The sequence below is a fragment of the Lineus longissimus genome, chromosome 1, assembly GCF_910592395.1.
Source record: "Lineus longissimus chromosome 1, tnLinLong1.2, whole genome shotgun sequence".
NCBI lineage: Eukaryota > Metazoa > Nemertea > Pilidiophora > Heteronemertea > Lineidae > Lineus > Lineus longissimus.
The window spans coordinates 14,994,066-15,007,859 of record NC_088308.1 but is presented as its reverse complement, the minus strand read 5'-3'; the positions used below and the strand labels follow the sequence as shown (position 1 = coordinate 15,007,859).

Below are 13,794 nucleotides of genomic sequence, written 5' to 3'. Positions count from 1 at the left end.
ATGTACTAAAAAATATACCTCGAAACCATGCTAGAGCCGCGAGAATGAGCGCCTCGGCGGGAGCGCGAAGGAGGGTGTGGGGGGGGGGGCTCTCCCCCAGAAAAATTTTGAATTTAAACATGCTTAGATGCAATTTCCCAGCACCTGGTATGCAGAATTCGACTCCTCTTCGCCTACAAAACATTCAACACTTAGGCATATCTCCGATATCGGCCGCATAATCACGACGAACATGTACGTTGGCAATGTTTTCTAATCATTAATTCCATAATTTTTTTCCATGTACCGACCTTCAGAAAGGTATATATAATCAGTCACCATATTCACCATCAGTTTCATTGAAATCTACATCGCGCAACCGACTAACTCCGCACCGCCCGCAACGTTAACAATATTTGGCGGGAAGCCCACTGCGCCGCCAGCCGTTGACGAATGCTACCACGTGTTTTGGCCATGCACATTAAAACTGCCGGCAGCAGCGTATAATGGCCTACTTCGGGAAAGGTCGTGATTCTGGGACGCTTCACAATGCAGGAACTTCCGGTACTGTAGACCCTCGCTGAGCCTGATGACGAGCCCCTATATCCCAACCTAACGCATATAGCAAGGGCAGGATTGGTCATTCCCATGTCAACGGCAGGTAATAATATCAAATACTAAATAGCGCAAAGCCAAGTCGGGAGCCGGCGGTCACCTTCATAATTTATGTGAAAAGCATAAGTAATTAGTGACGTTCCTCAACTATTGGTCAATAGCAACTACGCATTCCGCCACACCTGCCAAGTTTCTGCAGGCAGCAGTTTAGTTGCAAAATTTGCCATCGGGATTTTAAAGATGGCGCTGCCGAATGCAGGTGATTTAATCTTAATTTTTTCCGTGTCTTTCAGACTGCGAACGTAGTTTCAGTTGCCTAAGACGGATTAAGACCGCATTTAGACAGGCCCTGTAGCGTTTTTAGCTCAGCTGACAAAGTCATCGGAGCTAGTAGAATAGCTGTTCAAATGGTGTCCGTCCTGCAATCCATCCATCCATCCATCCATCCATTCATGTAGGACCCATTTGTGGACATAATTGGACATTTCTGACCGGGAAGGCCTAGCCACTTTGTTGACGGTGCTAAATTAGGAGTTGCCCAAGGTGAACTAAAAAAACAAAATATCAGCGCGATCCGACCTGTATTAAGAGAATGAGGTCATTTCGCGTTTAGATTTCTTTCCCTTTTTACCTCGGTCCACAGAGCAAATATTGTTTTCAAATGTGGCTGAATATTTTTTAATATTTTTTAATTTTTTACTTTTAATGGAATTAATATAGTTTTCACCACCAGTTGGCGCTGCAGGCACATTGACTGAATTTTGGCGATTTCAAATTTGGCGGTGGCTCAACTTTTTTGCAAGCAGTGCCGCTGATTGGCCGATCGATAGAAGAGATGCCACCATCTAAAAATGGTGGTAGTCGCTGCTTCAATGAAGGTGATTGAACTTTCTCATGTTCAATCGGTTGATACTCTTTTAATCAACATGACCATGTACCTGAAATTTGTTTAGGTACTGAAAAGAGTCTATATAATTCAGATTTATCATAGTTTTTTATAATATTGCGGAAATTTTGTGCACAAATTAGCCGAAGTTGGTGCTCGTCTCATGTCATTTTAGAGCGAGAAATTAGTTTCCGTCGATCTCTACCACTGAAAAATCGCTTGCATAGCTTCGAATTTTTGTGAAAATAAGTATCTGAACTTGGTTACAAATAGTCTAGAGAGTTACCTTTGTGGTGATACATATGGTATGTGATAAATATTTGTGGAATTTGTAAAATTCGGTTTTCAAACGTGCCGATGATGCAAGCGATCTCGCGTGAATTTTGAAAGTCCTGATATGTCGACCGGGTGTCAAAAATCACTCGCCTAAATTCAATTTAAAGATCGAAAATAATATCTGAACTTAGTTTCAAATAGCCTACGCAATTATCATTTCGGTGATATATAATGCATGCATGTAATAATTAATTGATTAATCTGCCTAAAACGCGCAATTAAAACGGAAAGATCTTGATAAACACTCTGGTGGTGGTCGCACTAAATAACTACCGGTATGGTCCGGCGTCTGGCGGAGAAAGAAAGGTACCGCCCGGAGGTTGAAACCGGATTTTTATGCACTTTTAACTGTATATATATGTTGTTTAGATGTATTTCTAACAGTTCTGTAACTTTGATGACCAAGCTTGCACCTAAAGTTGGTAAAATTGATGCTTGTTTATGGACTGCGCGAGCGACCGGAGAATTCGCCGTCGGCCATTTTGGCTACGGTCCCTGAGTTGTTGTGGTTGGCAATTTTGCAACAAATCTCGCCATTTTTAACCAGGTTTTCGAAGAAATACCTGGTTATTAAATTACCGTAAGTGCCGAGCGGTCGGGCGGTCGCTGTTCTCTTGTGACACTGATTACTTTAAAACGACTGGAGATTTTCTGTTGAATCTTTTTTTGTATACTGCTGGTAAGTAGACGTTGGTTCCTTTCGAAATCCAACTCCATTTGATTCATGGTTTAGCCACCAGAGGGCGCTTTGTGAAAAAACAAAATCTACCATAAGTCCCTTTGTAAGGGTGGGTTTCTCACCAGATTTTTATGGTAGGCTTTACGGGTGATGGCACACGATATATCACACAATTTTTTTATTTCATCAATTTTTTAGTCCTATAGGTGGCGTGTTATGAAAAACTTGTATTGATTCTCGTCACACTGATAACTTTGAAACGACTGGAGATTTTCTTTTGATTTTCCCTTTTAGCCATTGACACCCTTTAGAACTCCTGAACAGACCAAGTGTGGGTTCCGCAGGATGAGCGGTTTGGCCACTAGGTGGCACAGAGCGAAATTTTCCAAAACCGTTCCAGAAGCTGATTTCTCCCAATTCTTTAAGTTGGGGATCATGAAACAAATCTGATCATAGAGAGCAAAGCTTTCTCTTTCATTATCAATAAGCGTAGTTCATGAATTTTGCACCAGGTGGTGTTACTAGCGCAATTTAGTGAGCACCCCATCGGGGGTCATTTTAAATTTTGTTATCCCACGTGCAGTCCCACGTGAAGCCAACGTCACGTCTCGGAGTCTGCGCAGTTCAGAAGCAAGGAGACAGTGCCGGAGAACGCTTCGTGTCTAGCTATTATACGCAGATACAAGAGGTAAGTTCTCATCGAATTCACAAGTTCATGGGCGATTTTGGCTGCCTGTGTTATTGCAGGTATTGATGAAACATTAGGGAAAGCTTGGATTGTTCAATTGATTGAGATTGATTTGAGAAATAGTTTGTCGACGATCGTTGAAAGATGATTCAAAATGCAGCTTGGTCTAACGACGTATGGTAACTCAACTGCGTAGTTGCATTCCGGCTTTTTAGGTGGTCAAAACTTGGGTCCTGAGACTTGTGCAGATCTGCAATTTAAAATCTAGGGGGTGGGGGGAGGTGGGGGCGAGATGGGTCTTAAGTTCATGTCTTCTCAGTTCCTAGAAGTGTCAGATTTCATAGAAATCGCGGCTTAAGTTGACGCCGCCGATCCAGAGTTGTAGAACGCTTTTCACGGGTCTCGATGAATAATTTATGCGTCATACTTCTTTAAACCAATGAAATAAAAGCCCGCGTAAAAATGTTGTCAATGGGATTCCTTATTTGGTCACGCTACTCATTCATGTAGGAAGACAGTTGCCGGCTTGAACCGAGATCGTATGGTAGGCCTACCCGTTCTTTGTTTTTACTGTTCCGTTAGCACCTATTTTCACACGAATAAAAGTAAGATATGGATTAAATCTGGACATCATATAAAGGCCATACCAATGACTTTTTTCAATGTTTCTTGTCACAGTCAGTTACAAGGCCATACCAATGATATTTTTTATTATTTCTTGTCCCAGTCATGTTAGAATCCATGGCCCTTGGGCACAGCAATAGATATTGGTGTCTTAATCTTACCATTGCACATAAGGCCATACCAATGAATGTGTTTTATTGTTTCTTGTCCCAGTCAGTTAGAATCCATTAGTCCTTTGGTCACATCAATGAATATTAGTTTCTTGTCCCTACCATAGCAGATAAGGCCATACCAATGATATTTTTTTTGTTTCTTGTCCCAGTCATGTTAGAATCCATGGCCCTTGGGCACAGCAATAGATATTGGTGTCTTGTCCTTACCATTGCACATAAGGCCATACCAATGAATGTTTTTTATTGTTTCTTGTTCCAGTTAGTTAGAATCCATTAGTCCTTTGGTCACATCAATGGATATTGGTTTCTCGTCCCTAGCATAGCAGATAAGGCCATACCAATGATATTGTTTATTGTTTCTTGTCCCAGTCATGTTAGAATCCATGGCCCTTGGGCACAGCAATAGATATTGGTGTCTTGTCCTTACCATTGCACATAAGGCCATACCAATGAATGTGTTTTATTGTTTCTTGTCCCTGTCAGTTAGAATCCATTAGTCCTTTGGTCACATCAATGGATATTGGTTTCTTGTCCCTACCATAGCAGGTAAGGCCATACCAATGATATTTTTTATTGTTTCTTGTCCCAGTCATGTTAGAATCCATGGCCCTTGGGCACAGCAATAGATATTGGTACACTTTAACTCCTTTCTTTAGATATACTAGCATATACCCATGAAGCGGGCAAAGTTGAAATGTAATATACATTAGTTAAATGGGCACGATGATTGAGCTACATTAAATTTCTAACGTTACTGAAGTTTTATTAAAGGTTAAACACGAAATGAACTGCATTTAGGGACTTATTGCTGCTATCTACATGCAACCCCCAATAGATTGATTGGAGTACGCTATTTTGCACAATGCATTGAGACCAGTGACAGCAGGTCCTGTTCCAAATAAGGCCCTCACATGTCAGGCATATCACCTACCCACTCCCGTACCCAATGCCACTGTCGGACCAAAGCCAGGCGCATGGAGAGATGCAGAACGCAATTCAAACTGACAACATCAGTCAGTAAAGAATAAAACAAAGAGCAAGCGCTGGCCACTGTACATATTTTGTCCCTCCTGGCATAACTGTTTATTTATACCCTGACTGCATGTTCCGGTAGGCCACTCTGCAGAATTTGCCTCATCACTCAGGTCAGTGTTTCTCGAATAGAACTAAAATAGAATAGGCTAATCATTAATCTCCCTGCTAATACCCTGCACCATGGACCAGGTTGTATAGCACTACATACGTGCTGGAAGCTAATACTGATGTGGCAGGGAGAATATGCGTGAAGTTTGTGTATGCTTTTGAGAATGAGCGGAGCTCTCCAGTCGACGTGCTCTCTGAAAAGTTGTTATTTATTCTAAAACCACGAAGATATTCGACGTATGACACCCTCAGTGACACTCTCACGTATGATCCAGACCTACGAAGCCAAAGGTTGCAAGAATTCGACGCATTTCCAAGGCCTAATTTTGAAACAAAAATTACCTCCTAAATAGCGGCCACAACGCGCATTATAGTATAGATAATCATGCCAAAACTGAAGAAAACATCAAATACTATGAAAGCACACCGTCATGCCATTTATATAGCTGAAAAGAGACAGGTCAGTTCATTCATTTCAAATCATAACTATGACATGACTCATCCTTACAATATTTCATTCTCAACTTCATCTTTAAACACAAAAATGAGATGATGATATAGATGACAGCTTAAAGTCCTTTTTTTCCAACCATCCACTTCCTCAACTCCTCTTCCACCAATAGCACTGTCAACCATTTTTTCCAAGACAATTCACTATCATCCCTGACCTCGCACACACCTTGATCAAATCCATTGTACAATTTCTTTTTTCTTTCCAGAACTACAAGAAAGTTGAATATTTTGTAGGCAACACTGATATCACTGATGATGTCATCATGGCAGCCATGAACCTTATGCATCTTTATGCAAATCACCTCAAATACGAAGGACATATCGGTTACTATTCTCCAGCAGAGTTGCACTTTCTATCTCAAAGTGAAGATTCAAACAAACGTCCACCACCAATACCAGCAGACAAGGACTCAATATTAATCCATCCTCTAAAAAACCATTGGAGTACATCATACTATCATTCTACGTCTAAAAGAATTTACATCTACGATTCTTTAATGTCCTCGGAACATTTGCAACAAACATTCCTCCAGTTATGCCTTGTCTACAACCAGATAAACAATGATAATGTGGAATATGTTGATGTGACGCAACAATCAAGTGACCCTATTTGTGGCATCATGGCCATAGCATTTGCATTCTCATGTCTACTTGGATTGAACCCGAAAAAAAAAACTTATGATATTGGAAATACTAACAGTCGTTCATTCACGGGATGCCACCTCCAAGCACTAATCACCACTGTTTCCATAAACATGAAGATGTCCACCCCCTCGGATTTATACTGAAATCTTCACTGGCTGAAATCAGCATCACGGTACAACAATTCAACTCTAGTTAGTTCAGGTATATACTAGTACTCTCAAGAGAGTCTTGCTACTTATACAGCCATACATATGCAATGAAGACTACAGCCATCTTCATCATGCACCATTTACTTACAGTAAGGTACTTGCTGTTACACTTCAGTTCAGTTCATTCTCAATGTTTTCAGACTCGATGAATAATTGAGAAATGACACACATTCTAATATACTAGTACACAAAATGCATCAATGATTAAATACAGATGCTTGTAGTCTTCATCACATATCTATGCCTGTATAACTTCAGTTATGCTAACTCCATGAAGGTACTGTAATTTCTAAATAAAAACTTCTCATATACAACTCTGAAATTAACTTCTTCTTCTTGACTGCATAAAAATCATTCCCACAACCATTTTCAACCTGAACACTTCTTACTTCATATTGCACATCTTTTCAACTCTCCCAACCCTTCCTATTCCATATTGCAAACTAAACAAACATATAATTTTCGAAAACCTGGTTATTTGCCACGCCTAGCGTGCATCTTGTACGTTTGTTTTCTCCCTGTCTGGTCATTGGCCGTGACAACAATTATTTTGAAAGTCACATTATGACATCGTAGTATGAATTCCACTGCAGTTTTGTTACGCAGCAATGCTCATGTTTTTGGTTTGCAATCCTGTACTGTCTGTACACTGCGCTGTGCATGGCTGTGCTGTAGGCTGTAAAAAAGACAAAAACGATAGCCTAGCCCTATAGGATAGCAGGCTTAGAGGATAACTCAACAGGCCCTCATGATTCATTTGATGGACACCTTATTTGATAGTACCTCATCATTAAGTCCACTAGATCCTGTTCTGTCACATGTCATAGACGATAGACAATTTTCAAAATGTAGTACACCACTCGCTCATCTTTAAGACCAGCTCTCGGCTCACATCATGTCGGCACGGTTGGCTGTTGAGTGTTATGGTTCAGTCTGTGAGACTAATTTAAAGAGGTTACACTTTTATTTTGAATTGGAAAACAGCCCACAGGACTGACTTTTCACTGAGTAATAAGTGTGCCCTTCGAAGGTTAAGTCTCTTTCTGGATTTGCATCCATAGATGCCTTGTTCAGGATCATCTGACCGATGCCTGATCAAGCACAGACTGTATCCGGTGGTGCACATTTCCCCGTCTATGTCACCCTTTTTTATTCTGTCAGTGTTAATTTCTCTTCTCTTTTTTTACATATTAACTGTTGTTGGTTATTGCAAGAGGAGTTGTTGGCACATTTCAAGTCCAGTAAAGCACTTGCTGTTCCCACATTCAGAGTAAGGTGTGCTTACTCGTTTTACTGCTTTCCATTCCCGGAGAGCGTTGTCAAATATCTGCCGCAAGGCAACAAATATCTGCCACAAGGCGCTTCAAATATCTGCCGAAAGGCATCAAATATCTGCCGCACCAATAAAGTTCATTTTGTTAACCAACTCTTTATCTTCTTTTCTTCACATACAAAAAGACCATCCCAAACATTTGGCTGCATCCACTTCATCAATGTCCAGACAACAGTCGGTTCATTTGACCATTGTAAAGCACCTGGCCCCACCTCACAAAATATACTGTAATAATTATGTACCTTGTGTCCATGTGCATGTTATTAGTTCCACCTACGCTGCATGAAGACAAGGACTCCACTCTTTGACGTCACCACACAACTCCTTGACGTCATCACACACCCCACTACTGCAACAGCAATAGAAATGACTTTACGTCATAATAGCAGGGTGACGTCAACTCAGTACTTCAGCATGCACTGATATAGCAAGAAGGTCTTTCGCACCAGCACTTCTGCGTGCTAGACGTTATAGCTTCACGTTGCCTCATAATAACGGTACCGACACACACTTGGCCCTTGCCTTCACCTATCCATTTCAGCTGAGCGCCAGGCCTTTGGGCCTCTTGTTGTTTATTTATTTCCCTACCACAATGGAGTAAACAGTGAAGCATGCGGGGCTGTTCCGTTTATTGCTGCAGCCGACGTAGGCTGGTGTAGCCCGACATTTACGATCTTCGGAATGATAGAACACGTCATGAATTACAAAATCTCGCGATCAGGAATGTTCGGATGTTGAAATAATGTTTTAGGACGACTAGTTCATTAGATGAAGAACGGGAACTTTGAAAGGGGCGGTTGGGAAATTAAGAGGGGCGGGTTAGTTTTGATAGGGGCGGATTTTTCCGTCGGCAATTTTGATAAGGGCGGGCCGCCCTAATTTTTAATGGTGTGGAGAACACTGCTCCTAGCAAGGATACATATCATATGAGTGTTTGATTTCACCTACTTTTCAAGGTCAACCTGGTCAAATGGCCTTTTCAAGGTCAACCTGGTCAAATGGCGTGAATTGGTCGTTTTAGTGTTACTATGGCACGTTTCTTAACCGCTAAAGCTATGATCTTGAAATTTGGTACACATGACTCCCCACGTCATGTAACCTTGGACACCGAATTTCGATCCGATCTGATTCTTGACTTGGCCAAAACTATAAAAGGGAAAAAAGTGTAATATCTCACTTATTATAGGCCCCAGAACCCGTCTGGGGACTATATTGATATCACTGGAATTCTCGAAACTGTTATTTTCTTCCACCAACACATTCATTGTGGTAGTCCAGCAAAACGGCTAAATAAACCAGAAATCAATCACCCTTACACCACCAAACCCAATTCCATCTGTGGACTATCGCAAAAGTATTTTAAAAATCCTGAGTATTTCTATACTTTTGAAGCATTTTTTGCTGAGATATCGTCTGATCGTCTTCTCCCAACATGCCGAAGCCGCTATTCAATCTGACATGCGCTGTGACATGGGCAGAGGCGAGACGCTGATACATTACCATAAGCTCCGCCCTGTCATAATGACGTCATTATTCTCAGGAGTTGGTCGAGAAACCCAATTCGATTCATGGACTATCGCAAAACGATTTTTCAAAACTCAGACTATTTCGATGCTTTAGATGCGTTTTTATGACTCCAGCTCCTCCCTCTGGGAACTGGAGTCAGTATTGTTTTCGCTCAGGTTTCTCGTACAATTACGTGACCTCTCCAACACTCGATAATGCGCTCTTTTCGTCCACGTTTTAGGCCAATCTTCGGCATGAACATGAAATCTAATAAGCGCAGTACTTAAATCAGATGTTTCTCTCGCCTTGAAAACGATCCTGGGTAAAATCCATTGAGGTCAGCCGAGTTAATCTACTTTTCCGTGCTTAAAATCTCTGCCGCTGAATTCTATAAATAGAAACTATTAACATCGCGGCAGTGTGGTTCCCATTGTGCGCCCTCCCACTTCATACCATGTCAGGAAGTTTTACGGAGCGGTAAGAAGAATGGCCAAAATGATGTCACGTTTTCCTGGCAATGCCTCTTGCCAGACCAGTCAAGCATTGGGAAAGCATCTTTAATTCAGACACCGTTAGAACTAGAAAAACGAATATGTTAATTTGCAAAAGTAAAAGCAGATTTCACCACTAACCAGTCAAATCGGAATACGACGGCGCAAAATGTTCTCGCTTTCCTCCTGCTAAAAAAACCTTGTTCCCGCACTCCTATTTTAATTTATGCCCATCGTTCAACTAGTCTTCTCTCCCCAGGTGCCTCAGACCTTCAGGTTCCCAAACTCAAGACCAACTCTTATGGTATCGCCCTCAAAACAACCCTGGAGTCATGAATTCACAGGTGCTGCCTGTGAAATCTCAGTTCTAGTTGTGCTGCGATTTTGACGAGAGTATCGGGTCAAGGTCAAATACTACACTCAGGCTGTTAATTCGAACGCGTTCGACTCGAGTATTTGCACACGTTCTTCTTCGTAGTTTGACTACAGTCGAGTTTGTTACTCGGTTTCCACTCGGACTACCTGGGGACTATCAAATTTGCTACAAGCAAATTTTGGAATTCTAGTTAGTGACTTGTTTTCGATGATATTTTATGGTAGATACTCCAAACGATACATCACATATCATACAGGTTTGGGTCTGACCTAATTTTCAAGGTCACAGAGGTCAATTGGTGTGAATTGGCCAATTTGTTCAATCTGATTCTTGACTTGGGGGGTATGTTATTTTAATCACCCGCTACAATGGGGAATCCCCATAACGTCATCAGTTATCACCGTGCAGCTGCGAAGAATGACCAATACGCATGTTTTCTCACCTTTGTGTGTTTGATTTTGTCTTTTCGATGTATTTTTGGAGGGTTTTGTGGGGTTTCTGAGGGAGAGACCAGACCAGCTATGGAGGATGCTACGGAAACATGAATTATAAAATCCAGTACAGAGAATAGGAGTTAGTTTATGACTTTATTTTATAGTATATCATCTCTTGTTTCAATCCAGAGTACTACAGTGCGTATTGGTCATTGTTTTTTGTCGTGAGGGGTGGTTTGGCTGAATACCCCGGGCCCTTTTTGGAGAATAAGTCCCTTTTTAGTGGTTAAACTATGTTTCTTTCTCAATATCAAATCGAAAATATTTAGATAACACTATGAGCTTTCGGTAAATGTATACTTTATTGGGTCTACCTTGGTTCATTGTGTTGTTATTATTGTTTTTCTGAATTGGTTGCCATAACCTGAAATGCCTTGCCCCGTTCAGGGTTTAGAAATATTAAGTGATTGCCTCCATATAGGTTAAGCTAAACGCCCTTTATGAATTTGGCCCCATTTGTCTAAGCTTGATTCCATCTAGTCTGTCCACATCTCCCTATCTACCATAAACCTACATTCTGGTACAGGCATATACTACTTGTTCCATTCTCTTGTCATTCATCTTATTCCTTGCTATTCAATTCCACCAGCGTAGCTATTCAGGCCACCACCAGGCCTCTAGATTTGCATTCCCACTATATAATTGAGGACAAGTTGAATGACAGAACTACAATTTCTGTGGTGTGATATTCTTACTTCTGTGGTGTGATATTCTAAAACACCAGTATTTAGAATGATTCCCCACTTTGCAGTGTAAATGCACTATGCGCCAACGAAACCTCGTTTTGAATTCAGTGGTTATGGATTGGCAGCCAAAACCGCTTGGGTTTTGAAATATGGAAGCAGTCAAAAAGAATCTTGTGAAGTTTAACTTGATAATGTTTAACTTAAGATGTTTTTGAACTTGATACCTCACTGTCGATATTGATTGTCTCACTTAAAACCGCTGGTGTGAAGCTAAAATGTTGGCCAAAACCAGGGCTTCGCCTTAGTTGTTTTGGTCTGCATTTTAGCCCCACCCTCGCGGTTCGGATGAGCAACACCTCCAGTTCAGTATCAATTCCTGAAACCTAGTGTAGGGGTGGTTCCCTTTTGATATTGGACCCGACCAAATATTCAATATGGCTAACAGGCGGCCATCATGCTGTGTAGGGGAAGTTCCCTATGGATTTATGACGTGACACAAAATATAATATGGCTGCCTGGCTGCTGCCAATCTTTGCTCTTCGCTCATAAAGTGAGAGTCAGTCGAGTGTCAAACCTGACACTGCCCTGGTGCTCACAGTGCAAGGGGCATTCATTGCGATTTGCCCCAATAGCTTATCGTCTAGTTGATACCCGATCTCATATATCCATTTTCAGGGATTCTCTGCTGCTTATGTGGTTTTCAACCAGGCTGGATCTCTAAAAACAGCCAAACAAATGTCGCTTGGCCAACCAAGAGTTCTTTCAACAGGGGAGAAACGTGTATATGCTGGAATGAACAGTAAGTAACTTCATCATGTTCATGGAGATGGAGATAGCGGGAAAGTACAGTGATGCTGCCAATTCTAAGATGTTTTCATTTCCTAGAAAAATAGCATTTCTACCAGTAAAGTTACCTGTGGTATGGCTTAAGCCACAACCACATCAGCAATTTTTCTTCAGCAAGATATGATAACACCAGATGTCGGGTGGAGCTACTTGGAGAACTAAACTTGCTGTGTCGTCCAGACTAAACATGAATTCTCCACAACACTTCCTAAAGATTCAGTAGGAAAGAGAGTCCAGATCAAAATTACTCGTTTACTGGCCTCTCTTTAGCAAGGAGGGTGCTAAAGGTTGGGTTACAGCATATTTCACAATTCGAGTGCCTGTTTTATACACCAAACCTAAAATGCAAACGCCATAAAAATTTCCAACTTGTACAAAAATACGCCCCAAATTAATTTACAATATAGACCTAGGTCAAGTTTTTACATTACAACCCACCCAGAATGTAGAAATGCTTGTTTTCCCCTCAATGCTGTTGAAAACACTGGTTAGAAAGTGGTGCTGCACCATCCACATTACAAATAGTGACCACCTGGAGTGACAACATGTTGCTTGAAAATAGAACAGGCAGCTCAGACAACAACACTGGTGGAAATCATCAAATTACTTGAATAAGAAAAGTTGTTGAGTTGACCACACTATTCACAGGTGTGTTCTGAGGTCTGGATGGAATTAAAATTCCATTAGAAATTGCTAATCTGGTTGTGGCTTTATAGGTCGTAGACCACATTCCTGGTGTAAGGTTTGTTGTTGACTGTGGTGAAGGTAAGGACTTTTATGGTGTCCAAAGATTTGGCTCTAGAGAGGGCGACGTAAAGTTGTCATGTGTGAAAACAACGCTGGCGACAACCTGAGAGGGAAGTGGGACATTGTAATATTGGTATAAATAGGCGTACAGAAAGTAAACGTCCACTCCTACAAATGACCGGCAGGAGGCGCAGTCCATACTTACGCAAGGGAAGGGGGCAGGGGGTGTACCCCAATGCGTGTAGGCTATAGCATGCATTCAGGGGGGGCAAAAATCAGCTTTGCTTTTCATGCGTAATTTTAAATGGATGGACCCTTACTTAGGCTAAATGGATGGCCCCTCCTGACTGCTGATGTCCACTGCAGGGATTACAACAAATGACTGCGTGGCAGGCAGTTCAGTTATGCAGGCAGCATGCATACACAGGGATGCGTTTGAACAGTTCAAGAATAGGAAAACCGGGAAAAATCATCACTAAAGTGCCTTCGGTACTCCCAGAGATTAATTTTTTTTCTCTTTTCCGGTGTTTTAACTGCTGAAACGCGTCGTGCCGGTCGGCGCAGTGTACAGTGTGTCAGCATGCACAGGCCGGCACAGTGTGCAGTGTCAGCAGGCACAGGCCGGCGCAGTGTGCTGTGTCAGCATGCAGCCAGAGGCCGGCACAGTCATTGACAGTGTGCAGTGCGAGTGACGAACAACAGGCCAGCGCTTCTGTCTATTTAATTCCTCCAAGTTCTGTGTCAGTCTGCTGAACATGTTTCTGCACGCAGCATTCTGCACGCAGCATGCACAGGCCGGCGCAATGTGCAGTTGTCAGCATGCAC

General features: G+C 41.8%; 1 protein-coding gene across 3 annotated transcripts in view; it reads left to right on the top strand.

Annotated features, from left to right (window-relative positions):
• The window catches only part of LOC135488696 (ribosomal RNA-processing protein 7 homolog A-like), a 185,439-nt gene that overhangs the window by 15,885 nt on the left and 155,760 nt on the right, over positions 1-13,794 (top strand). For all 3 annotated transcript variants that reach the window (XM_064773402.1, XM_064773418.1, XM_064773409.1), the window contains one exon: positions 12,052-12,175. In XM_064773402.1, the coding sequence (XP_064629472.1) occupies positions 12,052-12,175 (124 nt within the window). The remainder of the gene's footprint in view (positions 1-12,051; positions 12,176-13,794) is intronic.